The 22,103-nt window shown below is 48.7% G+C and overlaps 1 protein-coding gene across 4 annotated transcripts in view; it reads right to left on the minus strand.

Annotated features, from left to right (window-relative positions):
* Window positions 1-19,631, minus strand: part of NAP1L4 (nucleosome assembly protein 1 like 4) — a 44,142-nt gene extending 24,511 nt beyond the window's left edge. For 3 of the 4 annotated variants that reach the window (XM_036067786.2, XM_036067788.2, XM_078057626.1), the window contains exons 1-4: window positions 19,496-19,631; window positions 11,587-11,725; window positions 2,229-2,259; window positions 1,263-1,321 (exon numbers count right to left, since the gene is read on the minus strand). In XM_036067786.2, the coding sequence (XP_035923679.1) occupies window positions 1,263-1,321; window positions 2,229-2,242 (73 nt within the window). In that variant the 5' untranslated portion in view covers window positions 2,243-2,259; window positions 11,587-11,725; window positions 19,496-19,631. Of the gene's footprint in view, window positions 1-1,262; window positions 1,322-2,228; window positions 2,260-11,586; window positions 11,726-19,489 lie in introns of all 4 variants that reach the window. The other variant, XM_036067787.2, reaches the window with a different exon arrangement.
* Between the last annotated feature and the right edge of the window lie 2,472 nt (window positions 19,632-22,103).

Consider the following 22,103-nt stretch of genomic DNA (forward strand, 5'->3'; position numbering starts at 1 on the left):
AAAGCTCATGGGGACATAGCAAAAGGTCACAGAAGCCAGCCTGAAGAGACTGGCACTGGCCACGTGGGACAATTTGCACACCAAAGAGTACTGATGGCACCTGACAAAACACTGAAGGAGTAACAATCTAGGAAAGTGCAGGAACCCTGCAGTGGGGGCTGGGAGAGCAGGGAGGGAAAGGCCATCTCTGACAGATGTAATATGCAGAAGACCGCCAGACTTAGAAAAACGCCCTTGTGCAAACACCGATGTCATACCTGATTCTGCAAGGATCGTTATCACGACCCATGGAGAACAGGCTGTCCACAGGATGACCAACAGGTCACTTCCTGAAGAGACCCTCACAACGGGGAAGGCTGCCAGACATGACCTTCACCAAGTCCTCAATCTCAGAATCCCCGGCCACGGCCCCAGCGTGCTCTCCCTGCAGCAGGTCACCCATGTGGCAGTCTGAATCTGATGGGAAGGAAACAACCTGACCAACCCAGAGCGTGGCCTGCTTGTTCTACAAGACAGCCAGGGAGCAGCCTGCCGATACGTCATTGCAGAGAAGAATAAAAAGGTGGGAGGATGGCTCTAGAAGAAAGGAGACAGAACTAGATTCGGGACATCACCCCTGGCTGGTCCTGGACCTGGATGTGGGCTACGGCTAAAAGGAGCAGCCGAGAACAGCAAGGAAATAGCAACATGACTACATACTAGCTAAGTGTCATGTCAACGCCGCATTTCTTGGTTGTGGTCACGGCACTGGGATTAGGAGCATTCATCCTAGTTTTTAGGAAATTTACACGAAACTGTTTTAGGAGAAAAGAGTCAGGATACCCACAACTTGCTTTCAAACAGTTTAAGGGGAAAAAAGTATAGATATATAAATTTAAAAATGGAGGAAAAAATAACACATCTATGAATTGATGGACAAAATGATATGGAGTCTGGGGTTTGCTCCATAATGATCAGGGAAGAAGGACACAGACTAAGAAGACCAGTCACTGGCTGAGCCATGGCGTACTGAGTGGCAGCGGGCACAAGGAGGTGCATCGTGCTAGTCATCCTACTTCTGGAAAGCCTATCATAAAAGTCTTTAGACCAAGTACCAATTTCCACTTGAATGACTCTAACCTCCCCAAACCTTTGAAGCACAGTAATCCTTCACTTGTATGACTTATATTATCGCAAGAAATGGCTCAAGAGTGGAAGATGCTATGCTCCGCTCTGCATGCAAACTCTCCCATGGTTACCTTCCCCATGGGTGGTGAACTGACCTGTGTTACTTGCATTTTTAGCAGCCTCCAAGGCGTCTGAAGGAACACCATCTGAAAAACTAAGACAGTATGTTAAATAAGTATTACTACCAAGAAGTTCTAAAGACAAAGAGCACAAGAGCATTTTTCTTGTGTAACATATTAAGAGGCAGCTCTACAACGACTTCATATTTGGACAGAACTATGGACACACGGGTGTATCTATGAGATATGTTCCTGTTATTTAAAAAAAAAACAAATACAAAAAAACACCACCTACCACTTAACACACCCCCACCCCTTGCCATGTCCCATAGTTCTAATTTCCAACCCTGGCCAAAGCTTCTTAGTTTTCATTTCTACAGTTTCTTCCCCCCAAAAAACGTGCTCCCCACCCTCAAACTGAACCCACTAGCCAGCCAACTTGCATGCTACACTCTGGCCGGCTGCTAAAGGGATCAAGGAAGTGCCACCTTACCAAGTATTTAGGACACAAGGCCCACTGTGGCTCTGTAAGCTCACCACACAGTCTCTACAAACAATTCAACTTCACAAAAACAGGTATATCAGTTTTCAAAGATGCCTGGACATGGCTTCCCTCACCAAAATTAAACCACGTCAAACACTACACAAGACCAAACATAACCTTCAGGACGGGCCACAGAACAAACTCTTTCACGTGACCATCGAAGCTACCCAAGGTGAGGATGGTGTCAAGTCAATCCCAGGTCAATCCCAGGTCAATCACTTAATACCTGGAGGTATTAAGACCTGGAGAGCAACATGATCACTTCCCACGAGAGGTTTTTCAGTATCGATATCTGAGACACTTGCCATGTGTGAAGCCACCTCCTCCTAGGCTCAAACAGCAGCGGAGGGAGGAGCCCGCCGACCAGAGCTGCTAATGAACAGTCACTGACCAGCGGCCTGGCTCATGCGAATCAACTAAAACTTAAATCCCAATGAACAAAGTCCATTTTGGCTTACCTGTTATCTGCCATCTGAATGTTTTGATCTCCTACAAATTAAGAGAGTTTTAACAATTAACATCGCTAAATATTCACAAAGAACTTTCTAGGGTGCTTGTAGCAGTCAGTGGCTGTCTATGGGGGATGAGGGTCTACCAGGAGGAGCAAGAGGGAACTTTCTGGGGTGATGGAAATGTTTTACATCTTGAACGCGCTGTTGGTTTCTTGGATACATATATTTGTCAAATTCATCAAATCTTACTTAGGATCTATGCATTTTAGTGCACGCACATTTTACTCATTAAAAAAAAAAAAAACCCAAAAACTCTTTTTGGTGCTAAAATGACCAGAGTTCAGAGTAAGATTAATCAATTCTAATTTGCTTTCTCTAATAAGCTTCAGCAATAGGGACATATGTCTATGCTACTAGGCCAATTATTTTAGAACTATTCAAAGCATTTACTATTGCTTATATTGTCTTTCACACTCTAAGTCACAGAAAGATTTTTACTTTATTCTTATTTTTATATTTATTTATTTATTTAAAGATTTACTTACTTGACAGAGAGAGACTGAGAGAGCACAAGCAGGAGGAGTGTCAGGCAGAGGGAGAAGCAGGCTCCCTGCTGAGCAAGGAGCCCGACGTGGGACTCAATCCCAGTACCCTGAAATCATGACATGAGCCAAAGGCAGACGCCCTACCAACTGAACCACCCAGACGCCCCTAATATTTTCTTTTAAGTAGGCTCCACACTCAGCGTGGAGCTCAAGGCAGGGCTTGAACTCATGACCCCAAGATCAAGACCTAAGCTGAGACCAAGAGTCGGACACTTAACCAACTGAACCACCCAGGAGCCCCAGGAGGATTTTTAAACGTTACTGGTTTTGTATGTTCCATTACCAACACACTGAAGATGGTAATGCTTGTGCAAAAACATGATGTGAACACTCAGCACAACCCCGCTTTTACAAGACACGACAAAGAATTATCTCCAAATTAGGTGATTTTCTACCTACAAACATTAAAGCTAGGTTCTAGGACATTTACTCCTTAAAAAGAACTTGATATTAGTGAAATTTCAAAACCGTGACTAAATGCATAGCTGAACAGAGGTGGTGATGCTCCTTCATCTCAGACGTAGTAAACACACACCACAGCCTCTTCTCGAGAGCTATCCCAGGCCGACAACTTGTCAATGTTTTATCCTTTATTCTGAGCAAAGCTCAAACCCCTCCATCACAATGCTTCAGGGTGAAACAAAACAACAAAAACCTCTATATTTAAGAAAAACAGCTCCAACTGGAATTTATAATCTGCAATTGTTTTGTATTTAACTCAACTGCGCTTTTCTTTGGTGACTCTGTTCTTGCAGATGAAGCCCAGAAGGAGAGAAACAAGGTAACGAACGCTCTAGTGGCTGTGGCCACCCTCCACCTCGCACGCCCGGTCAGTGAGGGCTCTAGAAAATCATCAATGGTCCCCACCACCTGCTGCTGAGTCCCAAGTCCCTCCACAGAGAAACCTGAACCCCGAGCCTTTCTAGCCGTCTACCCCAACACTGACTCCCAGCTCCCGCTCCGCTGCGGGCGGCCGGAGCCACAGTATTCCCATGCTTCCCTTCTGCTCTCCCCCCACACTGATGGGACTTACAAGGCAGGGAAGACTTCACAATAACACCTGATGGCAACAGCCTAAGAGCTGACGTCCATACCTCCCAGTCACCAGCTGTGGAGTCCTGACGGCTTTCCCGACAGCACACCTTTGCTGATGTCCACGCGAACATCTTCGTTTGTGTGGTGGCCCAGCCCCCAGTTCCTTACTCACACAGCAAGAGGAGGATCGCCACAGCAGGGTTTCCGGGTTACAGAGTACGGACGGATACCCGCTGCGCCGTGACGCCAACTCTGATGTGCCTGCACCGGTGACAGACAGGTCAGATAGCGCCTCGTGTCGGCCACACGCACGCCAGCTGCTGGCGACAGCCTGCTCTTCAGAAGCCGCCGTCACGGCCAGTTCAGTGGACAGGCTCCGGTTTCCCTCCTCATCGATAACACCCGATCAAGCCACACACCTGAGTCTAACACCTTCTTGACTAGCAAGGGCTCCATGTGACAGGCACTCTCCCACATCTTCCACCCAACACCAACTCTGCCAGGGAGGCAACGTCCCCAGCATACGTATGGGAGAGGACACGGAGGCTGGTCAAGGCAAAACGCCTGGCCCAAGGTCATCTGCCTGCTATGATGTGGACTTGGCTTTCTGTCACCCTACGAGAAAGGAGACAGACCGAGGCAAGCCTGATGACCGGAAACAGAGCTGACTTCGGGAGAGCACAGGAAGTGTACTTCAGGGGCTACAGGGGAGTCCGCTGAAGGCTCAGGGTGGGGTGCTGTTCTGGGCAGAGTATGAAAGGGGAAAATCCAGTTAGGAGCCACGCGGCAAGTTCAACGGCTCAAAGGTGGGAAGAGATTCTCGGTGGACACTCACTGGCTGGAGACAGCTTCCATCTTCTGTCAGTCAAGCGTTCATGGGAAATCGGCCTGACAGTCCTCAAGTCCGCTGTTTTGACGGCGCAGGCGTGAGATTCTCCACTTTACACAGCCTTCAGTTCCATTTTAGATTCAAATCCTCTCAGATCTCCCCCTCTGATCCACATCTTTCACAGAAGGCCACGTTGATCAACCAATCTGTCTGGCTGTCTGGTTTAGTCAGAGATGTCCGTAGCTGTGAGTGGATGGTGCCCCTGAGAACTAACTGCAGGGACATCCTGAGATGTCTGTCCCTCACAGGAGGGAAATGGCAAGAGGGTATCAGGCCCCACTTGAACAACCAACAGTCAAAAAATGGGGAATCTCAGTCATGTGTCTCCCAGCTGAGCTTCAGGAGAAGTCTTGGTGCAGAAAAGAACTCTTGTTTGTACATATGTCTGGGAGGATCATACCCAGGGCCAAAAGTCCAATTAACGGCTACTGGCTGGAAAACCTCCTCGACCAGTTTCCCCAGCTGCCCATATTTAATAAGCTGAAAATGTCCCAGGTCCTGGGGGGCCTGGCTTATTTCAGCTCACAGTTTGATATTACCTTTTGTTATTTTTCATTCTTGCATTATTTCCCCCAATTTGTTAACATAAAAACAGCATTCTTCCCCTCCCTGCTGTGTAGGGCGAAGGCGCAGGACTGCGGTTTTGAAGACTACTACTGCGACTGTCTAGCTGGGCTTGTTGATATTCAAAAGCTCTAACAGAAGCAGTGAAGATCGGACCATGACCACAGATTCCAAGTTGCCTTTACAGGTTCTGCGACCCAACCCAAGAAGGGAACAAGGCTCAGGCAAATCCCTATCTACTATGGGGTATTCGCGACATCCACCCAAAGTGCTATCCATCCCTGTTACCATGTGCTATTTTAGGACAGTAGGAGAAAACCCCAGATTGGACACAGGGGCAGTAGGTGGAAGGGTTTTCCTGGTTTCAGCAGCAGGAATGAGGGCAACAACTTCACAGCATCCTTTCCAAGGGGAATGTGGAGTGTATGTTTCTGCCACATAGAAAGAAATAACTAGTGTTTTCTAAAGACAGGACATTAGGTAGACCCCTTTGCCCAGATTTTTTTCCCCTGGAATGAAAAAGAGGACCTCATGATCAAAAACAGTCATTTACCCTGAAACAAATAATACATTATATGTTAATAAAAAACAAACAAACAAACAAAAAGTCATTTACACACAATATGCAGTAACTGGTGCTTTTAGCATCATGGAAGTGGTTATAGGAATGTCTTAAATTTCAATATATTTGGATTAACAAATGAGTCTGGTGGCTGTGGGTGAGGTTCCAATGGAGATCTGGGGATCGTCCAGGGAGAAGGTATGTTGAATTAAGTTCCCAGCATTCACTAGATTTCTGAGCAATTCCCCAGAGGCACCACTGAAAGGAAGCACGTCGCTCCCTCCTCCCAGTACCCTATCACGGAGATACATCAACAGAGGAGACCTCGTGGTCTCGCAGACCCCAGTGGGGAGTGTACTCGTGATCATGAGTCCTGCACCACTGGGGTCACAAATGCTTACCAGGAGGCAGCCTCGGCTTCTGCCGGTCCTGTCACTGTCTGTGAAACACAGAGAAAGGTCTTGGGTAGATGCACAGACTTGAGTGAGGGTATTCCTTTATGGGTGAGGCGCACCCAACGGAAGGCTTTCATGTCTGGTGCCAGGGACTATGTACGGCTTCAAAGGCACCAGAGGAAAGCCCTGTTATCTCTGCTAGAAAGCTTCTGCCATCCTTCTAAGGATAATGGCCAGGCCACCAGTTGGGGCTTTAGTGTTAACTCCAGTGCAAATCCAACAATGGGTAGGGCTGGTGGAATCAAAAAGTGTTTGCAGAGTGGGAACAAAGGAGTGCATTACCGGCAAACCAAGGAGTGGCAAGGAGGCCAGCAAAGGGACAATTACAACTTTAGACAGCATGACTCGGTTGCTGAGCAACACCAAATTCCGTGAAGGGGGAGGTTCTACAGGCCTGGCCCCAGTATCTTGGGAAGACTGTCTACTTCCAATGTCATGTATTTCAGTCCTTAAAAATTTTTAGCTTTACGCTACCAGTTGGGGTGCAGGTCCTCTCAGGTTTTGGGGCCTTTTTAGATGGCACACATGAATCCAGGAGTCTGTCTCCGGGAACCTGATGGCACCGGGGTTCCTCAGTAACACCTGGTAGGCGCCCTTTCAACAAGGCTGGAGTGAATCTTTATGGAGATGTCTCTTCCAGCAGATTAACTCTCCTGGCTGCAAAGTGTGATGTCTGACGTCTTTTGTCTCTTGGGAGCTCACTGTGGAAAGATTGTTCTACCCTACCACAGCGTGATTATTCTCAATGGATTTAATTAGACCCTTGCAATACTCAAGTATGTACCAGTTTTTCAGTTGTGGGTCAAAGGAAGCAGGAGCTAAATGCATTAGCTGCCCTGTAATTATTTCAAAAGGTGAGAGTTTATGAATACTGAATGGAGTAGATTAAAGATTTAAAAGAACCAACCGCAGTACTTTTTGGCCAACGTATTGGAGGGTTTCAACTAATTTAGTAAACTAGATCTTTATAATTCTCTTTGAACATCGGTCCAGTCCTGAAGTCTGAGGATAAAGAGTGGAAATGCTGCAGAACTGGTCAGATGGCACACACTCACTCGTCCAAGGACTCACTGGCCAGTGAAGTGGGTCCCCTGGTCACCACGGTACTCCCCAAGTGGGAAAAGCCTTTGCTCAAAGGACTTTAGCTAAGGAAGAGGCAGTGACCTTTCTAGACGGAAACACTCCAGTCCAATGTGAAAAGATGCAAATTATCACTAGAACATCTTTCTATCCGTGAGATGAGGCAAATGTCTGAAATTCATCGGCCAGGCCTCAAACGGTCCACTGTGTAAATGCCAGTGTCCCGGGGCCAGCTCAGCTCAGGTGAACAAGCAGGACAGCAATTTTTGTGGCCTTGCTGTTTTCCACCAACACTGATCCATAAACGTTATCATTTCTCAGGGGACCAACGGTTTAATTCAGGCATAGTGGTCAATAAGGAAAGCTTTAGATTTTCTGGAAGGAGCAACTTATTACTAGGTCCAAAGCAGAGTCCCTGTTCTTTGTGGTCCCAACAGCCTTCTGATTTCCAACTCTGCTTTTCTCTTGCACAGGCCAGCTGCTGCCCTTCCCTGGTTAGCCCCATAGGTCCTCGCCGGGGGAGTCTTCTGGGCCACGACAGAGGTTTGGTCAACGGATCTCCTAAGGGCAGCATTTCTTACAGGGGCATCCGCGAGGTAGATTCCTTTGGTTTCCACTGAATCAGACTCGCAACAGTTAGAGCTGCTGGTGGCATCCTGGCATCCAACAGATTTGGGGCATAGGAGCCATCTTACTTTCACTTCCACTGGAAGGGAGGAAGCCCTGCTGTTTCCCCTAACATTCCAAAGTCATGGGCCACTCCAAAGGCATACTGGCAATCAGTATCAATGTTTGTGGTCTTGCTTTTGGCTAAAAGGCACGCTCAAGTGAGGGCATCTATTTCAGCTGGTCTGAGCTGAAGCAGCCAAAGGTAAGGGTCCAGCCTCGATAACCTCCAAACCGTCATCACACACCCAGCACGGACTCACCACTGCCACAGTTCAGGCAAGAGTCTGTCCGCCAGGAAAGATCAGTGTGTGTCAGAGGGGTTTCTTATAAGACCTCACAAGAGGTTAACAGTTGATCTGCGAAAGTCAGACGGTCATGGGGAGTTCTATCAGTGGAAGAGGGAAGAAGGTAGCAGGGCTGAGACTGTTACAGTGAATGAGAGTGATGGGGGGGGTCAGTAAGAGGACTTGGCAGGAGGAAACAGCTTGCTGAAAGGTACTGGGCGTGGCGTGACTCAAGAGAGCCTCTAAAGCCTTGACGCATCAAGAGGGTTGAGGAAGATCCCCTAGCTCTTCAGTAGCTTTCACTAAGGGTGCTGGCAGGCAGAGCTCTAAGGCAGGGGATGTATCCTCAGGCAGTGGATCTAACTATTGGCCAGAATAACCTAGGGGTCTGTGATAGCCCCATGTTTTGGGATAAGTAGTCTGAGGGCATTCCCTTCCTTCTCATCTACAAAAGAGAAAAGGGCAGCTGATAATCTGGGTGTCTGAGGGTAGGTGGACTTACTACCTTCCTTCAAAGTCTTAAAGGAGAAGTTATATTGGTCATCCCAAACAATGGGATCCGGTTTGGTGTTCTTTTGTATGGCACAAAGGGGCTCAGCCATTAAGAGGTTTGGAATCCAACTGTGACCCAGCCCAAGAAAACCCTGTAATTCACATTTGATTTTGAGGTACAGAAAGTTTAAAATGCCTTGCAGTCTTTCAGCATCTAGGAGCAGTCCCTGTTCCGAGATTAAATTGTCCTAAATCTCGGACCAGAGGTTTGAACAAATAGCAATTTTTTTGTTTAAGACCTTGTGTTGAACAAGGTCTTTTTGAGAGCAGCCTTTTGGAAGGCAAGCAAAGAAGGAAATCATCTACATATCTGTAGTAAGATGAAACCTCTAAAGAAGCCTATGTTATTTAAGTCAGCTGCTATAACCTATGTGAAGAAAGAACTCTCAGTAAAGCCTTGAGGCATGACTATCTGTGTGTATTCTCATCCTTCCCAGGTAAAGGCAAAAGGGCTATTATATTTTTATATACACTTCTATCAAAAGGAATACTAAAAAAATGCACTGCATAAGTTAACTACAGTAAAAAAACAACAACAACAACAAACACCTCCAGTAGGGCTGGATACCAATAGTGTGTACGGATTAGAGACAAAAGGGTGGAGGAATTACAGTGTTTACTGCCTTAACATGCCGGACCAATCTCCATCCTTGGGCATGGGAATTTTTATGGGTAAAATAGGGATATTTCAAGGACTACTACAAAGGATAAGAGTCCTTATCGTCTTCTAGGATAGGCCTTACGTCCTGATAAGTCCTCTTATTATTTACAGGGTACTGATTTATTTTTGGGAGAGGTTCTGAGGGATCAATCTGGATATTAATAGGAGGGGCACTATGAATTCTGCCTCAGTCTGTTGAGGATTTTGCCCAAAGAGTGGGGGTACTAGGTTTAATAGTGGGGATGAGACCAAAGTTTGGTCTTCTTTGGTCTGCAGAGTGCAATAAATGGGCTTGAATGTTCCTGAGTATTGAATTTGAAATCAAGGAATATTTTCCCTTTGGGAAAGAAAAAAAATGCAATGTATTTCCCTGGGAAATCTCATCCTAGATTAAATGTATGTTAGCCAAATCGCTGAGGAGAAATGGTTGGTAGTCTTGCAAAGGTCCCAGATAAAAGGATATGGGCTGAGAAACAGGGACATGTTGTAGTTTATCAGAGACCCCCTCTATCTGCACATATGTACTACTCCAAAGAAGGGACAATTTGGGGTAGAGCACCGATAGAATAGTTCCTGTGTTAAGTGAAACTGTGAGAAAATTCATCCCTGATCTGGAGAGTAGTCTCCCCATCCTAAATAATTCCCCTCCCACAAGGCTGGGGAATAGTCCCCGTGTACCCTCGGGGTCCCATCACTGGGGTGGGTTTAGCCATTGCCTCTTAGGGGGTTGCAACTGCTTGGACTTCAATTTATAGTGAGCCTTTTTCCAGTGGGCAGACTGTCTGCAATAATGGCATGGTCCCGTAGGACACACCTGCTCTGCGGTCTCCATCTGTGGGAGGCTCAATGCCGTCCCATATAGGTTACTCTGACTAACGGTTTTAAGTCCCATTTACAACCATAGAATCAAACCCCACCGGGGTGGACTCAACATCTATGGGAAGCCTGGATTTTTCCTTGAAAACAACTTAGAGTCATGGACAGTCATATAACAGTCACAGACAGATTCAGCAGGCTTTTGGGTGAGTGCCTGAATCTTGTTCTAGTCCACGGGCTTGGGGAAAGCCCTTGGGATGACTTCATGCAGGCTTTTGGCCATGCTGCCAGCGTGGTCATACAAAAGGGCTGGTGGCTGGTCTAGTTTAAACCCCAGAGATTATTTTCATCCAGCGCTGGGCCTGACCTTCTCCAACAACCACGTGGACTAACTGACAGAGATTGGAGACCAGGCTGGTAAATCAGGGTTACAATATTAAATTCCTCCACCCATCTACGAAGACCCTCAGTTACCTTGGGGAGGTACTTAATTACAGCCCTAAACTCAACTTTTGTCCATGGGGTGTAGGCACTTTGGGGTGGTTTAGCAGCATCCTCAGAAGATCTAATTTTGAAAGGAAAGGTTTTAATGGGTTAAAGTTGATGAGGTTTCAGTGAAAGGAAGCTCAGATAGAGGGGAGGGGTACGGAGGCCACGAGGGATATGGAAGGAGGTGGGGAAGTGAGGGTAAGAGGGAACCTTGGCTAGTGCCAAGAAAGAGGCCTCTGACACTTTATTTTTATCCATCTTTAGTTATTTATTTGCTTCAGTCAGTTTGGAAACAATATTTTGTAAGGAGGCAATTTTCGAATCCTGAACATGTTTAGAAACCTCCAGATACCAATGAAAATAACTATCCTACTTGGACTGTTTAATTTTGTAGCCATGGTCTTCTAACTTAGTTGGGAGAAAGAGAAGTCTCAAAAGACTAAAGGTTCCCCAAAATGGCCATCAGAGCCCTCAGTTACCCCTCTTAGTAAGACTGATCCACATAGGTAAAAACAGGCATGAGGGAAGACCATCATTTTTTAACATAAAACTGGTCAGGGTTCCTGAAAGGGGGACACCCTTAGAACATTTAGATGACTGGGATCCCATTATCAGATTAAGAACAAAAGAGGGCTGACAAATCTTGAATGAAGTCTGAGGGTTCAACCAAAAAAAGGGAGAGCTAGATAACGGAGAGACTTACCAAACTGAAAGTTATGGTGACTCGCGGAAGCGAAGAGCACAAAGGGCTCAGATGTGGGTACCTTGCTCGATTCTGGGGGTCGTCACTCCTCAGTGGCTGGCTCCTTCAGATCCCACTCCTGACACCATGTAATGTCAACCTAAAAGAAAAGAGGTAAACTGAGGCAAGGTCGAGTTACCAGACCTTGAGTTTCTGTGGGAATAGTAGAGGAGCTGTGATTTGGGACACGCAAACTGCAGTGAGCTACAGAGTGAGCTACAGAACTACTTTGTGGGAAGAGTACAAAAGGGAAAAATCCAGTAAAAATGTCACCCAGTGAGTCCACTGGCTCAAAGATAAGAAGGAGAGATTCTTGGCAGGTGCTCACTAATTGTAAAGTAAGTTCTGATCTTCTGGAAATAAGGATTTGTGGGAAATCAGTCTCAGTCTTATTTTTCTGAAAGCGAGTGCATGAGATTCTCCATTTCATTTCCTTTGGTCCCATTTTAGATTAAAATCCTCGCACATTTCAGATCCAGACCCTCCTGACCTTTCCCTACCACCACCAACCACTTCACTTCCTGCTGCCACTTCCACCTGCTTAACTCAAGATGCCTGCAGCTGTCCTGGGCACAGACGATGATCAACAGCTCGGTCAGAGTCAGGACCCTGCAGTGCAGCAGCATTCCCGAGAAGGACGCGGTCTAGAAAAATGGAGTAACGATGCTCTTCCTATGCTGTGCACTATGTAGTCCCAGGGCTCTAAGCAGCATCCAGCACAATGGCCGTTGAGTGAACACACGCCCCACTGCGGGACACAGGCCAAAGAGCTTCACCTTCCCGTGGAATGACGCCACTCCAAAGTAACAGATTCCCTTCACACAACGATCCACTTTATTTCCAACTATGTGAAGCCATGCACTATTTAACACTATTTCTGGTGACGTGATGACAAAGCAGTTAAGTTAAACCCGACACAACACTTGTGAAAACAAGACAAAGTGCTCAGTCAAGGACAGGAGAAGGCTTGCTTACACAACAGGAAAGAGCAAACCCAGGACTCAACATCTAGAACACAGAAGACACACAGTGACCTGGTTCTGAGGCCTACCCCTGCCGTCTCCTGGCTGTGAAACCGGGGCTCCGACACCCACAAACTATACGGGGCCTCCCGAGGGGCTGCTGTGACGACAGAACGATGCGGGCGAGGCTTCCGTAACTGCAACACACTTACACACTGCCCTGCTGCTTGTCAGAGAGCAGCAAATCCAGTTCCTCTCAACAGTTCTGCTTTATATAAGGAATAATAATCTAGAGTTGGTGACATTATAAACGAGCTAGAGTTCCATTTGTCAATTTTCATGTTTAGCAATCCCGACTAGTTCAAATAGAAAGTCACAAGGAACTACCAAATTTGCAGGTTTGAGAAATACAACCATCCATTCATTTTAAATGTTGGTATGCTGAAGCCTCATCTGAAGGTCTCCTTCACCTAAAAGGCAATCATATTAAAATATGAACAGGTCACCAAGGTAAAGAATATTCAAAAATATAAAAAAATAGAGCAGTTCAGGTCCTTCCCAGGACTAACAACTTTAACTGAGTCTATAATTCTAAATTTGGATTGGCATGCAAATTTCCATGATTATACAAATAAATGTTTTGCTTTTATTTATTTATTTAAGATACCTCACAACCCTACTTATGGATTTTTAACCCAAACAAAAAAGTTGTTTTCATGGGGAAAAATTTTTAGTTTTTGTGGCAAATTATCCACTATAACTAAATTCCTAATTTAAGAAACATTCTATAGGGGCGCCTGGGTGGCTCAGTCAGTTAAGCATCCAACTTCTGATCTCAGCTCAGGTCATGATCTCAGGGTCAAGAGTTCAAGCCCCGGGTTGGGCTCCATGCTGGGTGTGGAGCCTACTTAAAACACACACACACACACACACACACACACAAAACAACAACACTTAGTCTATAGCTAGAGTAAGCATACAGTTTCAAACTGGGCCATTTCTAAGAGACTAAGTAGGAGTAAGCTGGGGAACGTGGTCATCCTTCACATAACCAAAATTTTCATACGTTATCTACCTTTAGTCAAAGGTCCTCAATATCTTCCCATGAAATAACTGAATAGCTAAAATTAAGTTAAATGTAACCCAATGCCTCTGTAAGACTTCAGAATTCCATTACAGTCTATCATTTTTATTCAATGAGGGTGGTGTTAATGACATGGTTCACATAAAAGTCTAAGGGATGGTGATCCTACCCTATGAACCTAAGATGGAGTCTGATCAGCCCTGGCATACAGGTCCAAGTCCTCCAGGAGTACGGGATCCTGTTTTAGCTTAAGACCACATCACAAAGGAGAAAAGAACCATCTAGTCTAAGAAGGAATCAGGATACCCCCTGCAAGAAATCCCCATGTTTCCACTCACAAAACCTGGCCAATATATGAAGCCCTGGGACAGTCCAGATCTCATTTATATTGCCCGGACAGGTAGATTTTTTAATCTAGCCTATCATTATGTTCCTTAGCATTAGAGGGTAATTGTGTTGGATCCAATATGCAAGTAAGCAAGCAAAAACATGTCTAAAGTAAACAACCAAATAACTTATGTAAGTTTCTAAACTAATGTAAAGTGTCCTTGTTAACTATGTTTGTACTCTTAGCAAAGAGTGCCCAGGTCCTAAGCTCCTAAAGATAGTCTTGAAATTGGATTCAAACTAATTTCGATCGTATATGATAATTGATAATCTAATACATAAGTTTTTCCTTTCTCTTTGGACATTTATAAAATTTTTTAATTAAAAAATCATATGTAGGGGTGCCTGGGTGGCTGTTGGCTGAGTGTCCGACTCTTGGTTTTGGCTCAGGTCATGATCTCTTGGGCAGTGGATGGAGTGCACATCAGGAGGCAGTCTGAAGATTCTCTCTCTCTCTGCCCGCCCCCCACTTGCACGGGCAGGCTCTCTCCCAAATAAATCTTTAAAAAAAAGAAAAATCACACGTATATGTTTACAGATGCACTAATTGGCGAATAGTTCATTACTACATGTAGGTGTTAGATAAGGGTGATCGTTACTTTTGCATGTTTTAAACTTTCCATTATCATGTTCAAAAAAAAAAAAAAGGATGGGTAAACAATGCAAGTTTCCCACTGAAGAACAAGTTCCATGAGGGCAGGGAGCTGTCTACTTGCTCAACGCAGCAATCCCTGGAGCCAGCACAGGACTTGGCAGGACCCAGCGCCAGGCAGTCTCTGCTCTCCTCACTCACTGCTGTTGGGTCACAGCCCGCCCCTGCGCTGCCTGCGCACACCATGGCATCAGGGACTCCACACACACCTTAGGCTCTCCCACGGAGTTTGTGAACACACAGAGCAAGTTCAGTCTGCTTACAAGATCTAACTGCCACCAGGCAACAGTGGACCATCTCTTCAGAAACTTGCAGGAGACCAAGCCCTCAGTTTTCCGGAAGAAAATAAAAAATGTATTTCCTTTCCTTAACCAAACACTCTTATTTTTACTCAGGGCAAAGTGGCTCTTCATTGCTACATCTCCAATTTCCTCTTCCACTCTCTCTTCTCTGCAATTCACTAGTATATGACTAAATGAGGCAAACATTTCAAAATTTCCCTAACTCCAGTATTTAAAAGTCTTGTCACTCTGTAAGGTCTTCCCTCTTCACCTTATTTAAAAATCACAACTGCAGTGCCTGGGTGGCTCAGTCGGTTAAGGGTCTGCCTTCGGCTCAGGTCATGATCTCAGGGTCCTGAGATCGAGCCCCATATCGGGCTCCACACTCAGCTTGGAGTCTGCTTAAGATTCTCTCTCTCTCCCTCTGCCCCTGCCCCCTGCTCCCTCTTTCTAAATAAAATCTTTAAAAAAAAGAATCACAACCACCCAAGTCCCTACTCCTCTACTTTTCTTCTCAAAAGCACCTACCACCATCCAACTTGTTTATCTGTCTCCCACTATGAAAATATATGAAGGCAAGGCCCTTTGTTTTGTTCAGAGCGATACCCCAGTACCTAGAACTATGCCGAGCACAGAGAGGCTCATGAAGGAATGAATGAATAGATACAAGGCACTGAAAACTATTTTCCTACATGTACGCAATATTTTAAAGTGTAATACTTACAACTGCATTCTTACAACCTTTGTACGTAAATGTTTGAGGTGTACAGTCGATCTCTCTACCACAAAACTGATGGAAATCATCTCCTCTTGTTTGAAACAGTCTTTTGGATAATATTAAAATGCACAGTACATGAAGTCATGAACCCAGACTGGAAGCACATTTAGTTTCAGCAGCTGGCAGAGTACACTTCTAAGAGGAAATTTAAGGCAACACAGTGAGTAGTCAAGATCAAGAAATTTAAGTCACGAAGTGCTCTCTTATAGTTTCCTTACTACAAAAACACACTGCCTCTCCTGCTAGTAAATACTCATGAAATTTAAAATAAAATGGCAGGGGCGCCTAGGTGGCTCAGTTGGTTAAAGAACTAACTGCCTTCGGCTCAGGTCATGATCCTGGACTCCCTGGATCGAGTCCCGCATTGGGCTCCCTGCTCAGCGGGGAGTCTGTTTCTCCCTCTGACCCTCCCCCCTCTCATGCTCTCTCTCATTCTCTCTCTCACAAATAAATAGAATCTTTTCAAAAAATTAAATTAAATTAAATGGCAAAGGAAAGCAGCCCTGCCTTCTCTGAAGAGGACTGGGCAGAAAACCAATGGCTGTCAAATGAAAACAAATCTATGTCATCTACTACTACAATCTACTTCTTAAAAATTTCCTAGCAGTGGAACACAAAAAATTCTTCACTGCGTATTGATAAGGGTCTCCCACGGGATAAGGACAAATTCCCCACCTGCAGTTTGGGGACACAAGTACTTGCTAAAAGAGGAGAGATCACCCAAAGTAAGGGAAGGCCGGATGACAGCGACTTCCTGTGAAGACCCTGCTCTAGCCACTTGTAAAACCTCCCAGTGGCGGAATGGTCAAGCTAGGTAATCACCACCCTTTCACCGTGGATGCCTAAACACATTTCCACTTCAAGTAAGCACCTCTTAGCAATTTCAGACCAAACGCCCCACAAACTCCTCACTGCTGCCTCATCATTCACACCCGGCCGTCAGGGCCAGTGCTGGATGCCAGCAATATGGGGTTCTGCCTATTTCACATAGCTGGTGGCCGTAGGCCTTGGGGAATTTACATCACCCTCCTGCCCACAGATACTACATACTATTGTTCCAAAACAAACCAAACAAATTTAGATTCTCTGGCAAAATTTCTGGCAATACAACATAAGCTTCTGAAAACAGTTTTAAAACATTTTAAAACTGTGGACAACAAATAGAAAGCAAGAAAAAAACTCTAAAGATAAGTAATTCTACACTCTATTATGCCATTTATACATTCCCATTTGCGGTCACCTCCGCTACTAAAAGACTTACCATCAACCACTCAAGAAAAGAGAAACGTTGAAGACGTCAATCACAACACTGGCTGGTCAGCACTGCAGATACAGGAAACCGATACGCTCCCAGCACCAAGGGGCTGCTAAAACCCTGACCGGCTAACCGAAACACTGTCATTAGAGATTCAGATACAAATCCACACACTGTAATGACAAACACACCCCAATTCTGTGTACTTCATCTCTAAAGAATTATGAACTCCCTCATACAGATAAAAATCTCTACACTCGGGGCGCCTGGGTGGCTCAGTCGTTAAGCGTCTGCCTTCGGCTCAGGTCATGATCCCAGGGTCCTGGGATGGAGCCCCGCATCGGGCTCCCTGCTCCGCGGGAAGCCTGCTTCTCCCTCTCCCACTCCCCCTGCTTGTGTTCCCTCTCTCGCTGTGTCTCTCTCTGTCAAATAAATAAATAAAATCAAAAAAAAAATCTCTACACTCAAAACACCAGAAGAGTCTGGTAATCCACACGGCCGATCCACACAACTAAAAAAATGTCTGTACATATTTAGAGGACAATAATCCTAAAGCAGAACTAAACTTTTCAGGATTCAGTTTACTGAACTAATTTAATGATTAAATTAGCTAAAGTAAAGAATCCAATCTCTCCAATCATTATTCTATAATCGTTTTGAAAAATAATGCAAAATTCAGGAATGCATTTAGATGTTATTTTATGACACAGAGGTACAAATAACTGCAGTATCACTGGTAAACCAGGAAAAAAAAGACTGCAAATATATGTGTAACGACAGGTATTTCGGACAGCGCTATGCTGTTGGAATAACTACTGTTTTATATAAATAACTATTTCGAAAACAATTTTCATCATACCAGAAGAAGCAGCCTTAAAATTCTAGTTAAAATGTCCCCTAAGTGGGACGCCTGTGTGGCTCAGTCGGTTACGCCGCTGCCTTGGGCTCAGGTCATGATCCCAGGGGTCCCTCTGGGATCAGCGGGGAGCCTGCTTCTCCCTCTGCCTGCCGCTCCCCCTGCTTGTGCTCTCTCTCTGACAAATAAATAAAACCTTAAAAATAAATAAAATGTTCCTAAATAATCTGCCAATCTGTCTACTTTATCTACAAAATGAGTCCCTTCTGTCACCACGATGTTGTAAGAAATTAAACTCTGCCAACCGTATTTCTATTGACCAAAAAGGTCTTATCTTCCACTGATCCTCTGAAATCTCGCACTAGGATCGTTTACCTCAAAAGATGAAAGAAAACAATTCCTTATCCCGAAACAAGTAAACAAGCAGCTAGTAAGCGGAGCAACTTCGCGCGCCCGGGTGTCACCTCCCTGGCATCGGCACACGTCGCCCTCCTGCCGCCAGCCGGCTTTCGCTCAAGCTCCCCGGACATGTGCAGGTTACCTCCTGCACCAGCCATCACTCGCCGCAGGCTGGAACAAGTTCCAGACCCTACTGGGGGAAGTTTAGCGATCGGTAAGGATCCCGGAAGTCTGAGCGGGAAGCGACTGCCGGGCTCAAAGCCCCGGGCGGGACCCCAGCTGGGCTCCGCAGAACTTCTTCCTCCCCCTCTGCAGGAGCAGGAACGCCGGGTCAGGTCCGAGCCGCCTGCGCCTTCGAGCAAGCTGTACCGCCTCGGACGGACGCGGTCACGGGCCGGCAGCGCCCTGGGCCCCCCGCGCAGTGGGCCGGGAGGACACCAGCTACCGGGTCATTACGAAACCAGAGCGCACGTGCGAAGCGGCGAGCCGCGCCCCCGCGCTGCAGCCCCGGCCCGCGTCCGTCCTTCCGCCGCACAGCCGGCACTGCGGGGAGGCGGCGCGGGACCCACGACTCCTGACTCCCGGAGCCGAGCACAGCGCACACCCGCAGCAGCACGTCCCGGGGACACCACCCTCCCCCAGCCCGGGCAGACGGCCCGCGGGCGCGGACGGGCGGGTCTTATCGCGACCACACGGTCCTCCGCTGGCACGCGGCGGGCGCGCTCAGAAAAGCGAGCCCCGGGCGGACGGCGGCTCGGTAGTCCGGTGAAAACGCACCGCCGTGGGCGCCGCCGCCGTCTCTGAGCTCAAAGACGAACATGGAACTTTCCGGCTCCATCCCCGTCCCGGTCCCGCAGGGCGGCTTCCCCGCAGGCACAACCCCGCGCCCCGAAAACAAAGGGGCCCGCGGCCGCCGCTCCCCTCGGGGTCACGGCCAGCCGGGCAGACCGCCACGCGGAAACAAAGCGCCTGCTGACCTTCAGGGCCGCGCCGGGGAGGGGGGCGGGGCGGCGGGTCACCCACGGCCGCCCTCTCCCCGCCGCCCGCCGCCGCCCGCCACCCCGGCCTCCCCGCCGGCCTCCCCGCCAGCCCGGCTGCCGCCCCGCCCCTGCCGCCGAGGCCTGCTCCCACGGCGGCCCCGGGCCTCGCGCCCGCCGCCCTGGGCCCCCGCTGCCCCGGCTCCGGCCCCTCGCCGGCCGCCCCAGCGCACCGTTACCCGGTCAGGCGCCTCGCGTCCACTCCTCACGCCTCCTGCGGCTGCAGCAGTGGCGGCGGCAGTGGCCTCACTCGCTCCAGGGGCTGCGCCGCCGTGGCCGCCAACAACAGCGCCTTCCATTGGCCGAGGCCCCTGGCCCCGCCCTCCATAAGCAAGACGGGCTGTGGTTGGGCGGTCTCGGCGCAAGTCAAATACGCTCCGGCGCCGCCGGCGACGACCAGTCAGAGGCCGCGATGGTGGGGGACGTCACGCTGCGTCGCGCTCAGACCCTCGAGCCGCATGCAAATACGGGCGTGTGACGTCTGCGGCAGCGCGCGCCCGCGTTCCTTCCGCCCCTTTAAGGGGCCGGGGCGCGCGGAGGACACGTGGAGGGCACCTGCCGCCGCCCGCCTCCCGGCGCCCGCCGTCTGACCGCCCCCTCCCGAGCCCGCGGTGCTCTTCCAGTTCGGTGCCATCTGCAATAACGCGCGCGCGGACCCCGCAGACCTCCGGCGACCCCACCGCCCATGCCTCTGCCGTCCTCAAATCCCGGAGTTCTGCCTATGGGCTTCGCACTCGGTCCCGCCTTCTCGCGCACCCGCGTCCGCGCACGCCGGGCTCTCAGCCTGGCTCGGGCCTGGGCAGACCCCCTCCCCCGCCGCACCCATGAGGCCCAGAGGTGCGGGCCCTGCCGCCGGGCTGGGGTACCAACCACAGCCTCATCACATCACAGCTCGTAGAAAGGCGTTGAATTAACTGGAGCAAGATGACAGTTGGGTTGGAAAGCCATGCGCCCCAGGGCCGGGTCTCCTGAGGTTCTTCATTTCTGGGCTGCATCTGCAGTTGGGAGGGTGTTTCGTGATTTTTGTCTGTTTTTTCAGAAATGGTGCCTGGGTCAGCAGTCCCCATGGGCAGGCGGTCGTGGCGCACTGTGAACCTGGGGTCACTTCAACTGAGTTGCCGGGAAAGAGGGCCAGGGGTGCCCAAAGCCTTTCTGTTTGTAACACGTTGAGAATGCGGTTTTATTTTCCTGTGGCTGCCACACCGCGAAGTGCCACCAACCGAGGTGCTTAGAAAACACAACAGAAACTATGTTCTCGTGGTTCTGGAGGCCAGAAGGCAGAAATCCAGGTGCCACAGGGCTGGGCTCCTCTGAAGACTCCAGGGAAGGGTCCTTCCTTGCCTCTTCCAGTTTCTGGGGCCCCAGGCCGTCTTGGGCTGCAGCCACGTTCCCCACCACCACCCCGCCCCCAGTCTTTGTCTCCATCTTCACTTGGCCTCTCTTGTGGTCACTACATTAGCACTACCGTAGTGGCCTCATTTTAACTCAATCACATGTGCAGAGAACCTTTCTCCACGTGTCATGTGCACAGGTAACCAGGAGCTGGGGCTGAAGCTCTTAGGGCCTGCCCTCTGGCTCAGCACACAGCGAGGTGTGCCCCGTTAGTCATCCTGGCCAGCAGGCTGTGCGGTGGAGAGCAGGAGTAAAAGGGCAGGTGTTCTGGGTCAAACCCCTGGGGCCAAATCCCTGACCTTCCCAAATCTAGCTGGGTGTCCCTGACAGCCTGTGGCTCAGTTTCTCCATCTGTCAATCATGGGCACTTGTAGTCCCCATTTCACAGGTTTGGTGGAGAGTTAGAACAACACTGGCGAACAGAACAGCCTGATGTGGGTGTGGACTGTTCCAATGACCCCACCCACCCTGGCCAACGGAGGGGACTAAGTGCCTGAGGACAAGGGTGGGTGGGGTTCTCAGAGCTGGAGCCTGGGCCTGTTCTTTAGTCCTGCTACCTGAGGCTTTCCTAAGTCTGTTCTATGAGTGGGGGGGCTGCACTCGCTGAATAACCCCTGGAGCTGGCAGAAGGGACGGAGCACCGGGCCTTAGGGGCTCCCCCACGTCCGCCCACAGGGCGGTGGTACCCAGACTACCTTGCAATGCAAGGGACACGTGGAGACACCAGGGACGGAAGGCTCTCCTAGGGTGTGGATTTCAGACGACCTGCGCAGTCCCTTCCCTGCAGAGGGGTGCGCTGTGCGGAGCGTATCTGTAAGCCTCAGAAGGAAGGAGCCTGGGACACTGTCCCCAAAGCTTACAGGCTCTGAGACAGCCTTAGGGGACTGCTCAGTTTCTATCCTGGGAGTTTCCTGCATGGTTTTATTTTTAAGCCAATCTCTGATATTTTTATACTGAAAACACCAAATATTTCCCTTTGGGGAGCATCAGGAAGACAAGTCCGGCTCCCAAAGCCTGGAAAGAGGTTTCTTGCACGTACTTGTCACAGGTAAATTAATATGATACTTCCAAAAAAAATTTCCACCCCATCTTGTTCCAGAAGGTTCTCCTGCAGCTTGTGGGGCACTGAGGACATTGCTCACCAGCCTACCCGAGGGGACCTGCCGGGGGCAGGGGGGGCTGTGACTCTGACGGAGGCCCCTCAATCCACTGCCCCCACCCCAGGCCCCCTGGCTATCCCTCCGAGCGGCCGGGGCGTAGGCCAACCTCACGCTCACCTGTTCCTGAGGCAGCACGGCAGGCCTGGCGTCCTTCCCAGAAGACGAGAGGATTTCCTGGCGGCGTGCTTTAAAGGACATTTGGTCATGAAAAGTTTCACACAGAAAAGCGGAGAGG

This window comes from Halichoerus grypus, chromosome 11 (assembly GCF_964656455.1).
Source record: "Halichoerus grypus chromosome 11, mHalGry1.hap1.1, whole genome shotgun sequence".
Classification (NCBI taxonomy): Eukaryota; Metazoa; Chordata; class Mammalia; order Carnivora; family Phocidae; genus Halichoerus; species Halichoerus grypus.